The 13,057-nt window shown below is 43.7% G+C and overlaps 1 protein-coding gene and 1 non-coding gene across 2 annotated transcripts in view; both read right to left on the bottom strand.

Moving 5' to 3' along the window:
* Positions 201–13,057, bottom strand: part of TAF3 (TATA-box binding protein associated factor 3) — a 119,613-nt gene continuing 106,756 nt past the window's right edge. Inside the window, exons 5-7 of the mRNA XM_018056967.1 lie at positions 6,124–6,379; positions 3,056–3,162; positions 201–2,121 (exon numbers count right to left, since the gene is read on the bottom strand). Of these exons, the coding sequence (XP_017912456.1) occupies positions 2,007–2,121; positions 3,056–3,162; positions 6,124–6,379 (478 nt within the window). The 3' untranslated portion in view covers positions 201–2,006. The remainder of the gene's footprint in view (positions 2,122–3,055; positions 3,163–6,123; positions 6,380–13,057) is intronic.
* Positions 3,442–3,513, bottom strand: TRNAG-UCC. The gene has a single exon. It is a non-coding gene; the product is annotated as a tRNA-Gly (tRNA).

Genomic DNA, 13,057 nt, shown 5'->3' with positions numbered 1-13,057 from the left:
AAAGACAACGAACTGATTGAAATTCCTTCAGTGTCCTGTGGGCTGAGGTCTCTCAGACAGCGGGACTGGGGGAAAGTTCTATATCGGCACTGCGTTCTGATTTCAGTGGCGTGACCAGCTCACTTAGATGTGGCAAGGTCAGATCCACTGACCATGCCTTGAGGAACTAAATCCCAAGTAAAGAAAATGGAAAAGCAAACTATGAAATAGCCAATAATCCTTTATTTTGCACTTCCCCACCCTCATTCCTCTCCAAAAAGCACTAATGGGGTAGATTCTGTGCATGTGAAAATATTGTATAAAGTATTTAGGATGATCTCAAATTAATAGAACAAAACCACGTATCTCAACATAGATGCTTTCTTTGTAGGCATAGAAAAATGTTGGCTTCTAGAACAAGGAGGGCAATGAAATACTGTACTTGAGAGGGTGACACTGATCTGCAATTTAACATTCACGGCAGAAAACCTCATTTCTCTAACCACATAGTATGTTTTAAAATATGATTAATTCATACACTAATATCAATTTACTTGGCACTTAAAAAAATCACAATTTCTATTAATATACTTGTATTAGGTTCAAAGCCCATATTCTAGCATTCAAGATATCCATTACACTGGCCCAAGTTGGGATTATTTCAAAATCAAGTAAAAGTCCATATTTATTCCAAAGTTGCTAAAATATGCTAATAAAATTAAATTTGATGTTTTACATTAAAAATAAAATATTTGGTTTCTCTCTCAGACATCTATTAACATATAATAAATAGTGGGCAGTATAGTAATATAATAAAGTTTTGTGATACCCTGAAATTTGATGAGTTTTCTTTAAAAAAAATTGCATAATATACTTCATTTCAGCCTTAAACCACAATATCAATGAACAGATTAGCAGAAATAAAACAATATAAACACAAAATGCTACAGTATTTTTTTTTTTTTTTTTTTTTACTTTCGGGGAATCTACATGTCCTTTGAAACAAAAAGAAGTCAAAGAAATTTACAGAAATAGAAGAGATAACAAAACAATTTCAAATCACAAGCCATAGACTTAAACTGCCTTGTTTTCCTTCCAACTGCTCAGGTCCTCCCCCCAGTGTTCTGCGAGGGTTCAGCTCAAGGTAGGTAACTTTGAACTTACGTATGGCTCTTTTTTTTCCAGCCTTCTTTGCTTATGTACAGCAGTAATTACAGACGTGGCTGAAACCACAGCGCGTTTCACAGAAAGCCAGAATTAAACACGATAAAAATTTTTTAAAAAATAACTACTTCATAAATATTTATTATTTACATTAGGGGAGATCTCCTGGTGTGCAGAGTTTCCATACAAGCTGATGAGATGGGTAAGCCATGAGAAGACCACCAGCAGTTTGGAGGAAAGGGCAAAGCTGGGGGACGACAGAGAGGACAGGTGAGAGAGTCAACAAAATCAAATTGTAGAAGAGCCAACAGGACATGATAGAAACCTTTTTCTTAAAAAATATAAGGTATTTCACAAAAAGCCTGAACATTTTACATGTTAGTACTAAAAACAAGGGGTGGGGTGGGGGAAGCTTCATATATTTTTCATCACAAAAATATTTACTGACACTCCCCCTGGAGTTTTCTTTCATGTGATTACGATTATCTGACTACAGAGGGGAGGAGGCTGGAGACACATACAGCCGACCCACGTCACCCTCGGGCACGGTCAGGGCGGGCCACACGCCATCTTCTCAGCTAACACCTTACGGAAAAGGCCCTGGAGAGAATTGAGGAAAATCGAAAGGAAAGATTATAGTCTTTTTATTAATAATACTTGTCACTGGTAATAGGAAACGGAGGCGAGGCCTCCCCCCCGCCCCGTGCATGAGAGTCTTTCTCCGGGGGCGACCACGTGGCCCTCGGCCGGGGGCCCTCGCAGAGCCCCCGGGGGTGGGGGCACGTGTCCTGTCCTCAGTCTGGCCGGGCGCAGGGTCCGGGGCCACGCGGCGGGCGTGGGCGGGGGCGCCCCTGCTCCAGGCATCAGTGCGCCCGGTGCTTCCGCTTCTTGTGCTTTTTATCCTTCTTCCTGTTGGAGCACTTGGGGCAGAACCACTGCATCTCTTCCGGGGGCGCGGCCATGATCCCCACGCAGGGCCTACACGGGAACCGAGCAAAAGGCGCTTCAGACAAACAGGCTTCGGCGGCACACATCTTCTCGTCCCACGTTTTTCAGGACTTTCACATCATTCAATAACCTGTTAGGTTTATGGCTTCGATCCCTGGGTTGGGAAGATCCCCTGGAAGAGGGAAAGGCTACCCACTCCAGTATTCTGGCCTGGAGAATTCCACGGACAGCGTAGTCCATGGGGTCACAAAGAGTCGGACACAACTGAGTGACTTTCACTTTCAAGGTGCATTTAACGGACACCCAAGTCACCAGCTCTGGCGGACAGATGCTGCTGCACTCCTGCTGGGCGTGTGGGAGATCACCTTACACGAGCCCCTTCCCCAGGCCCTGCTGGAGACATTAATTAGCTCATTCATCCTTTCAGCCAGAAACAGTCTAATTCTTCTGAGCCACGGCTTTGTTTTTATCTCAGAGACATTGTATAGCATGTGACTAAGTGGATGCCTATCTTTTCATATCTGATATTTTCAAGATAACACAGCGAGGCGGTCTGCATGCGTCCTGATGCTGCGCCTTCAGTTTGGGGAGGGCGCTGAAGAGCCGGGGAAGCCACTCAAGCTGCCCCTGTACTCCTGCACTTTATGGCAGTGTTTACGGGGTCCCTCAGTGTTTCTGCAGCTGCTACAGAAAATGACTGACAAGAAAGGGAAGGGAACCAACCCCTTGACTCTCCTTTTCCCTTTCTAAAGAATACTGTGCTAAGAGACACACTGAATTTAGGCTGAAGAGCCACAGTCTAAAGAGTAATTTTTGCAAACGATACGAACACCATTCTCTTGGCACGGGGATTCTGCTCCAGACGCTCTTCCCGGGAGACAGCTGCCCTGGGAGAAGAGCCTGCACGGGCCGGGGCCCCGCGTGTGCTGAGCGCCCCCCCGCCCCCGGCCCGCAGGGGACTCACCAGTGGTACCAGTCGTCACAGTCGTCGCAGCCGATCATGGGGCTCCCATCGTCGGGCTTGTTGCAGCCGGGACAGATCCAGATCTGGTTTCCCCACTCGTCTCGGATCTGGGGTGGGGGTGGGGTGGGGGAAACCAGAGAGGCGTTGAGAAAAACGAAATCCCAAAAAGGGCGTTATAAGGATTACCTACACCCTGTGGAGCTAATAGACTGACAGACTAAAGGAACAGACAGAAAAACCCAGGAGCTAACAGGTCATTAAAGCTGTGATCATGGTCCTCACTATCCTGGCATCATATGGAAAAAAAATGCTACTAACAGTTCAATGATAAGACCTTTCTTCTACTTTTTTTTTTTTGCCACGTTGCATGGCTTGCAAAATCTTAGTTCCCTGACCAGGGATTGAACCTGGGCCCTGGCAATGGAAGTGCCGAGTCCTAATCACTAGGCCATCAGGGAACTTCCAAGACATTTTTAATGGCTATTTTAAACTGTCTTTTGAAAGTCATAAAAACAAAACATTTGATAATCATTTCTGTGAGCCATGTGACCTACAGTCACCTTTATCTAAAAAAATACTGAAACACAGGTTCTGAATGACTACTAATGCCTGATACTTCTGAAAGCTACCTAGCTCAACTCTGTGTTGTTCCCTCCATTGCATTCACAGGTCTGGAATTAATAAATGCGACCTATGTGCATATATCGCCTTATTACTTATTAGCCAAACCCTCCTCCTGAACTGGCTGATAAGATCAAGGATATAAAACAGTTGTTACTAAGTAACTTTCCATTCCCTTTATGACATTTTCAGCAAAGTACAATCAACTAAAGGGCAAATGAAATAAGGGACGCAGGAGGCCGAAGAGCCACACGTTTTCATGTTATTTTGCAACAAACATGCTGTGCTCTGGACTTGACTTAGCAGTTCCAAATAAGAAGCATTCCCAACTGAACCACCTCCTCAAATTCCACATGAACAAGACCAATCTGGAAGAGACAATTCTATGACAGGCTTTCAAAGCCAGCAATAACTAAGAGTTAATTTTTTAAAGTTTTGCTGATCACACAGCATATAATTTCATCCAGTTGATTTTGAAAGCTGTAGTCTCTCCTGGTACGTTCAGATACAACACTGACTGGATGTGCAGAAGAAAAACAGTTTTTTGTGTTTGTGTGATGGGTGTATGGGGGGCAGAGACGGTTCATTCTAACTCACGGAATTCTAACTATTTTAAGGTCTGCCATTCTGGGAAGTCTCTGCAAGAGCAGACAAGGCTGTAAAGGTTTCCTGAACAACTCTGTAGGCAGCCACATCCCTGACCCGGGCCTAGTCTCCAGTTTCAAGCAGAGAGACCACCAGTCGGCCTGTGCCAGCTGTCCGGGGTGAAGGCCAGCCCAGTACCCTGTGCCCTGAAGCTGCCACGCATGCCCTGTCCTGCTGCTGATTCTTGAAATTAGGAGGCCGTGACCCTGCGACCTGAGAAATCTGCTACAGCGCCCAGCCCCTCGCGGTTTACTAGGCTCTTCGAAAACACCTGACTTGGTTTCATCCTCCTAAAACAATGCTTGGGTGGGTCAGAAACGGGGGGACTGGAGCTGAAGGAATGTCAGTGCCAGTTCCAGTGCCATAATAGATTGGGCAGCAACGAAATCGGCCTGTGTCCTTCCTTCGAATCACACAGTTTGTCCCCTGCCTACAAAGTGTCTCTGAGGGGGCAGAGGCTTTTCATCTACGCTGTTTATGCAAGTCTGATCTATCTCCAGGGAGTTGACTCAAAAATCCACTGGAGAATCAGATTTTAGAGCTAGAACACACCACAGGGATCACCTAGCATAACAATCCCTGGTTACAGATATAAGAAATAGAGGTCAAGGAGATCAAGCATAAAGTCCTCCCCGATTTACCCATCTTGGGGTGACGTGGCCTCAGTTAAACACCTGTGGCAACTGGTCCTTGAATGCACTGATTTAATGACCACAGATGTTTGTACCATGTCTTCCATTGTTGTCTTGAATTGCCAATTTAATATTTTCTCATTAATATTTCATGTCTTTATATCTTCTCTGAAGACTTCTGAGACTTTCTTTTTATCCTCTGTATCATGATAGTGCCTCAAACACTTAATGATTCATTGAAATTTCCTTTCAAAATGCCCGTATTTACGTATAGAAACGTAATACTTGCACGATTTTTAACGACAATGGCAGGAGTCCGAGCCTGTCGCCTCCCAGGCACAACTATTCTGAAAGATTCGTGCCACCACCAGGCGGACACACCTCAGGCTACGTGCTTGGTGGTCTCACAGTGTCGGCTCCCTGTGGACCGCCATGTGCCTGAAATCTTTTTGTCATGTGCTCGCGTGAAACACTACATAGCCCAAAGAGCTGATTTATTACTCAACTGAATGCAGGGCTTGAGCTAGACCTGATAGTACCGAGTAGGGAGGAAACATGAGAAAACGGTCTCGTGACAACCGTGTGAATGCATTTGTCAAGGTGAGTTTTTCCACCTGAAGACAGGCTGGGACTCAGCAAGTTCTGTGGTTGACAGGTTCATTTCCATTCATTCTGCCGGCCCTGATATGTTCTGGACCTCAGCCAGTGAGATGCTATAATCAGTGCTCCTGCTCAGAAAGAGCGGCTGGCCCATGAGATGTGTGCACGCCATGCTAATTATTCTCTGAAGTGAATCACTGCTTGATCAAGAAAGTCAATGAGGAGTTTGTCTGTCACTATTCACCTCTATATTTATACACACATTGTGCTGTATATATGTTTATGTGTGTGTGTGTGTATATATATATAGTTATATTCCAAAACAATGACGAATAACAAAAGCAATGCTCTGACATTATTTATGGAGACTATGCAAACATCCTAACAATACTTTCAGCCAAAGGCTTGAAAATGCAATGAACATGCCTTTCCAGTCATGAACAATTGCTTCTGAAATTCAATGATGGTACATCTGACACTGCTTTTTTAATTGGCAACATCTTCATGAGCAAAGAGTGAGCTCTTAAGTGACTTTCTCTTAAATACTCCCCAAAACAGAAAGCAGCTCACCACGTAAGTGCTGACTGTCTCCGTGACCACACTACGGACAGGGGCTTTGGAGCTGGCGGCTCCCGAAGCAGCAGGCGCTGGGTCGGGCATCCCGGCGAGGGGCGTGCTGGCCGGGTTCAGGAGGGGCAAAGGCACCGGGGCAGGGGTGACGTGCATGGGGGCCGGGGCCGGGGTTGGGGCAGGTGGCGGCGTCTTGGGTCTGTTCAGAGAAGGTGCCGGCTTAGCCTCGGGGGCTGGGACCACTTTGCTGATGACACTGTCAACAAAAGGGAGAAAAGGAACAATCAAAACACACAGTTGAGTCAAGCCAGGTAGCTACAAACACACTGGCACGATCACTCGGTTCTTCTAGCAGCGAAAAGCTTCTCGGAGAGTGCAGAGAGAGACAGAGCGCAGGCTGCAAGGCTCTTGCCCAAGCTACTTCTCCACCATCAGGGCAGGGAAGACAGGCTGGGCAGCGGGAAATAGGCAGGGGCTCCAGCTTCTTTCCATGGTCAAAGCTGCCCGCTGCTCTGTTTCTGCATCAACACTGCCTTCTTCATAGAACTCACGCCGGAGAAGAACTAGACTCAGGACCAGGAGGTCCGAGGTCAAAATCTACATCTTCCACAGGCTGGCGTGTGACGTTATGCAAGTCATTTAAAAGCACTAGTCGCTGAGCACCTCTAGGCAGTCAGGTGTTATACTAGGTACTTCCCACACATTACCCCATTCAGTCCTCAGGGCAACTTCAAAGAAGCTGCAGTGACCCTTGTTTTATAAACAAGGAAACAGAAGTAGAGAGAGAAAGGAGTTTGGGTAAATGAGTGGCAGGCTTTGAACTGAGGCCTGCCCATTTGGTCCTCAAACTATTTCTTCTTTTTTTTCTTTATACAAAGTTCCTTTATTTGGCAGGGAGCTGTATATATCATTTCAAGTATAGAGAAAATGTATTTATTTCTGGTCTCTCTCCTTCTCTCCTCCAGAAGGGTCCACTGTTCCCCGGCTAGCAGGTGTTTCCATATTTCTGTTCTTTGAATTTTTTCTGCAGATACCCATAAACAGTGCATCCCACTGCTGTTTTAGGCATTTCAAGTATATAAACAATTCACATTCTATTTATCATTGGTAACAAGCTTTCCTCACGTAGTTTTTTGTAACTGAGATCTAACCAACAGGTAACCTCGTGTAAGTCTGACTGCACAATGCATCGGTTTGACACATTCGTATATTCCAATCTGATTACTGCCGTGGCTCAGCTAATACCTTTAACACGTCATGTCATGTAATTATCATTTCTTTTTTTCTGAAGAGGACAGTTTGGATCTAGTGTCTCCCTTACCCTTCAAGGCTTGTGAATGGTACCCATGAAAATGGTTTAGCATTAGCAGTGAAGCCAATGGATGTAAACAGACTGCTGATCAGTTTATGGGGCAATACCTGAGGTCTCAAAATACCTACCAGAACAAATCTGCTTATTTTCCAATTTAGAGAAATGGCACTTTCATGAAAATAACTAATAAAGATAATCCTTCCAAATGCCTATTCCAATTCAATTGAATTACTCTAGTTCAATTAATTACTCCTTTAAATATGGTACATATTGAGATATACATATATATATATTTACATATATATTTCTCATTCAAATTTTCTGAGTAGCAAAAGTAAAAACACTAAAGTGGGTACTCAGTGTTGATGACACAAAATATGTACTAATTTTTTGCTTCCAGGAGATCAGACTGGAGTTCAGTTCAGGCGCTCAGTCGTGTCCAGCTCTTTGCGGCCCCATGAACTGCAGCACGCTAGGCCTCCTATCCATCACCAACTCCCAGAATTTACTCAAACTCATGTCCACTGAGTCAGTGATGCCATCCAACCATCTCATCCTCTGTCATCTCCTTCTATCTTTCCCAGCATCAGGGTCTTTTCAAATGAGTCAGTTCTTCGCATCAGGTGGCCAAAGTATTGGTATTTCAGCTTCAGCATCAGTCCTTCCAATGAATATTCAGGACTGATTTCCTTTAGGATGGATTGGTTGGATCACCTTGCAGTCTAAAGGACTCTCAAGAGTCTTCTCTAACACCACAGTTCAAAAGCATCAATTCTTCACCACTCAGCTTTCTTTATAGTCCAACTCTCACATCCATGCATGACTACTGGAAAAACCATAGCTTTGAGTAGATAGACCTTTGTCGGCAAAGTAATGTCTCTGCTTTTGACTATGCTATCTAGGTTGGTCATAACCTTTCTTCCAAGGAGCAAGCATCTTTTAATTTCATGGCTGCAGTCACCATCTGCAGTGATTTTACAGCCCAAGAAAATAAAGTCTCTCATTTTTTCCACAGTTTATCTATCTATTTGCCATGAAGTGTTGGGACCCGATGCTATGATCTTAGTTTTCTGAATGTTGAGCTGAGTTTTAAGCCAACTTTTTCACTCTCCTCTTTCACTTTCATCAAGAGGCTCTTTAGTTCTTCTTCGCTTTCTGCCATAAGCGTGGTATCATCTGCATATCTGAGGTTATTGATATTTCTCCCGGCAACCTTGATTCCAGCTTGTACTTCACCCAGCCCAGCGTTTCTCATGATGTACTCTGCATATAAGTTAAATAAGCAGGGTGACAATATACAGCCTTGATGTATTCCTTTCCCTATTTGAAACCAGTCTGTTGTTTCATGTCCAGTTCTAACTGTTGCTTCCTGACCTGCATACAGACTGGTGTTATGCAGGCTCTAAAGGGACCTGCCTTTCCCAACTCTATTGAAATCCACAAGAAAACTGATGAGAATTTGAAAGCTATTGTTGATTCCAGCTGCTCCGTTACTTTTGAGGTAACTGGAGGCAGAGTTTTAAGAACAACTGTTTTATTATTGCTTTAATTTTGAACATTATTGAAAAAATAGATAACAGTATCACATAATTTCTCCTCAGTTGTAACACAAATTGCCATCATCCCTCAATCTAATCTGATCATCATAAAAATAATTTTGGGTTCCCACTGGTCTTCACCATCGACCTTTGTTGCTTCCTACTTTCAGACATTGCCTTCTCTGTTCTCCCCACCCCGAAACTCTACCAGGGGGAGCTTAAAGATCCTCACCAGTCAGCAATTGTGCACAAACACTGTGAGGCCGGCCATCAGAATCATCAAAGGCCAACGGCAGGCTACTCACCACTCGAAGTTCACAAGTTCCCTCACAATGGCTCATTTATTCGCCCTTAGAAGCCAAGAGCCATTTTTAAATGGCAACAAAATGATGCCATTGGTAAAATCTACTTGTAAGTGCCTCCGTGAATTTTACATCAATTTTTCAACAGGGAAGTTGTTTGATGTTTTGGAGAAAACTCAGTTTGATAAAGCTGCTGCTGCTGCTGCTAAGTCGCTTCAGCCGTGTCCGACTCTGTGCGACCCCATAGACAGCAGCCCACCAGGCTCCCCTGTCCCTGGCATTCTAACTTGCTTTTCTTCTTCATATTTAAATCTCTGATCGATCTCAGCAATTCTGTGCATCTTTTGAGACACACATGAAACAGATTCCCATGGTGTACTGTAAACTACCCCCCCCCCCTTATCAAAACGAGACCCCTGAGCTTTCACTATGTATTAGTGTGGCTGTCGTACTAGCATTGTTGCATCAGTGGTCATAAGACATCACAGTTCTGCGTTCTTACTTTTCTTTTGAAAGCCCCAGAGATACTAGGCCTGAGAGTGGTAGGCTGCCTCCAGCAGCCCCTCCCGCCCTGGGGTAGCCTCCTCACAGCCTGGGTGGGCTCTGACTTGGACGGCTGCTAACAGGCTATTGTGAAATAACTACACGTGACGTCCAGCTAGGTCATGAGAGACACTACGGTGCCTGTCTTGCTCTCTTTCGGATCAAGAGCTCTGGGGAAGCCAGAGGCTAAGTTATGACAATGCTGAATCTGCCTTAGGAAGAGGCCCACATGACTGGTCAGTGGGGCCTCCTGCCCACAGCCACGTGTGAGCCCACAGGCCATTCTCCAGCCCGGGGGAGGCCTTCCAGTGATTGAGGCCCAGGGCAGTGGCTTGATGGAGACTGGAGTCAAAACCACCCCCAATTCCTGATCCACGGGAAACTGGGAAGTAATACAGGTTTGTGGCTTTAGCTGTTAAGTTTTGGGGTCATTAGTTATGTGGAAATAGAAAATTAATATACCAAGTATTTAATTAGTATTTAATTCATCTCAATTAGAAACAAAAATAAATACCTAGAATTTAGGAGAAATTATATTTGAGAGCGTCAGGACTTAAAACAATGAACTGTAACACAGTCATTTCCATATTTCACATGTGATCAAAAGGAACAAATACCCAAACACAATTATGAGAATTGGTGTTATGTTGATTCTTCAAATCAGTCATTATCCTTCTTCTTCTTGATCCTTGCAGCTCAAATCTGAGTGTTCATATAATTAGCACATAACTGCAAATGGAGTTAATGCCTCAAGCTCATGGCTTGCCTCTTGAATATTTACATCATCTTATCTTGTCATAGCCCAAGTACATACCAAGTGGCAAACATTTTATCTTTTAATTCAGGCATGACCTATTTGAAAAATGAAACAGATTGCATGAAGTAATTAGAGGAAAATATAGCCACTGTAGAGTGTTCCTTTCCAAAGGAGATCCCCAAGTGATTAGACTTCTATTGTCAGATGTTCAAAATCTGTAAAATGGCCTAGAAGGACAAAAGTGCTTAGATAAATAAAAATGTATATTTCTTCACAGTATTTTCAGAAAGATAGACAGATAATTTAAAAAAGAAACAAAAATGGTAAGGTGTAAAGCCATGAGGATAAAAGCGGAGGGATAGGATGGAGAGCAAGACTTCTCTGAATACATCTTATTATACAGTCTCAACTTTGGAGGCAAGGAAATGTCTTACATATCCAGAAATTTTAAGTTATAAAACTGCCTACAAGTAAAAAATAAACAGAAAAGAATGAACCTCAATGTATATCTTGTTGGTGACACAACCAGCCACAGACACACACACACACACATAGAGTGACTTCAGGAGGACAGCACTTGAGACTCTCCTCAAATTCAGCTCCACCCAAGTCTTTTCTGATCCTTCTGGGCTGGAAGTAATCAACTTGAACATCTGGATCAGTTGAGATGTATGTCTTACAGACTTTCACACTTTCTACCTTCTGCTATGATTGTTTATATCTATGTTCCTGAGAGAAGACACAACATCTGATCCAAATTTGCCACTTGCACAAGTGTATTTCTGACAGTTTTACTATGTATATAATCAAAATTAGTATTTTTCAAATGCAAAATAATTTTTAAAACATGAAAGACCATGAAGCTGGTTTCCAGGACAAAGGTCAGGATTCTTTTGGAAAAAAAAAAAAAAATTCCCCACAGTCAGAACTTGTAAAAGATTTTGTGATGTTAGAAAAGCTTCTGCTTCTCTCCAGCAAAGAAAGGGTGCCTTCAATAAGAAAAAGCCAAACCAAATGAAACTGAACGGTCGGGACTGATGAAACCTCACTTTTAATACTTTCTGGGCCAGGAGTCTACAGAGGAGGATAAGATGCTTACACATGAAAGTATGCAAGTTGACTATAAAAGATGAGCAAGCATCATTCATCTGTCCATTCATTCCTTGTAGGGTCAAATAACATTCCAGTTATATGAAAACACGGAAAGCAGGAAGATGATATTCAGTGAACTAGAAAAATGAACAAGATTGGGATTAAGATCTGTGTCTCACTGTAGCGTTGTAATATTCAGTTATGACTGAGGTTGTGCTTGGAAAGCCCAACGATACTACTTTAAAATATATAAAAATTTGATAATAGCTGTTGTGTCTTTATCCAAAATGATCATGCTTTACATGAACTTTTACCTTCCTCTGTAAATAGCATGAAAAAAAATATTTATAGCCTGTGCTACACATGTAGATGTATGTTGTTGCTGTTTAGTCACTAAGTCATGTCTCTTTTGTGACTCCATGGACTGTAGCCCACCAGGCTCCTCTGTCCATGGGACTATCCCAGTAAGAATACTGGAGTGGGTTGCCATTTCCTCCTCTAGGGGATCATCTTGACCCAGGGATCAAACCTGGATCTCTTGCTTGGCAGGCAGATTCTTTACCCCAAGCCAGCAGGGAAGCCCAGAGAGATAAATACACACACACACACATATATATATATACTTCCACCTTTGTGGGCTAAAGAAGCAGAAATAACTGATTAAAATTCTAAGCACATGTTTGAAATGCCTCTCTGGTCCTCCCACTTGGGCTTTCTAGCAGGTACCTGGGCAGACTAGGCCGCATCTTGGGGAGAAATCTGAGCTGGAAGGAAAGATTTGGGAATCATCACCACCTAACTTTGAAAAGAACAAAAAAAGAAAATTTAGGGAGAAAGAACAGTGGCAGATCAAGGGCAAGAAGAGAAAGTGATCAAAGAAAAACAGAAGCAATGATGGAGAAAGAGAGCATCCTGTCAAAAACAAGGATGAGAGGTTTTCAAAAAGGCTTGGGGGGAAGAAGTTATTGGAAGAACAGGAAGGATGAAGTCTCAGGGCTGTGGCCTTGTCTCAGGATGCATTTAATCATCTTAATGAGAAGCTTCAGGAAAGTTTCCAGAGCAGAAACCAGGATGTGGTGAGTTGAGGAATAAAATGGGGGGCGGGGGACGGAATTGGAAGAAAGTCCATATAAGGAATACGCTTTGAAAAGTGAAAATGAGAAGAGGCATCTACGTGACCTTTCCCTCACCTGGAGGGGAGGCTGGTGGGCATGTGTGTGTGAGGGTCAGGATGGTAGAACCCAAGGGAAGACTGGAGAAGGGAAGAGAAGATATAGATGGCAGGTGTTACAGGAGGTAACAAAGGAGGTGGAGGGGGGGTGGGGGGCGGCGAAGGGCAGGGCCAGGAAAGGTGGGGATGGAGAAGGAATGACGGGTCCTGAAGGTCAGG

The sequence above is a fragment of the Capra hircus genome, chromosome 13, assembly GCF_001704415.2.
Source record: "Capra hircus breed San Clemente chromosome 13, ASM170441v1, whole genome shotgun sequence".
Taxonomy (NCBI): Eukaryota; Metazoa; Chordata; class Mammalia; order Artiodactyla; family Bovidae; genus Capra; species Capra hircus.
The sequence above is the reverse complement of the archived record's forward strand: the minus strand, read 5'-3'. Positions and strand labels throughout refer to the sequence as shown.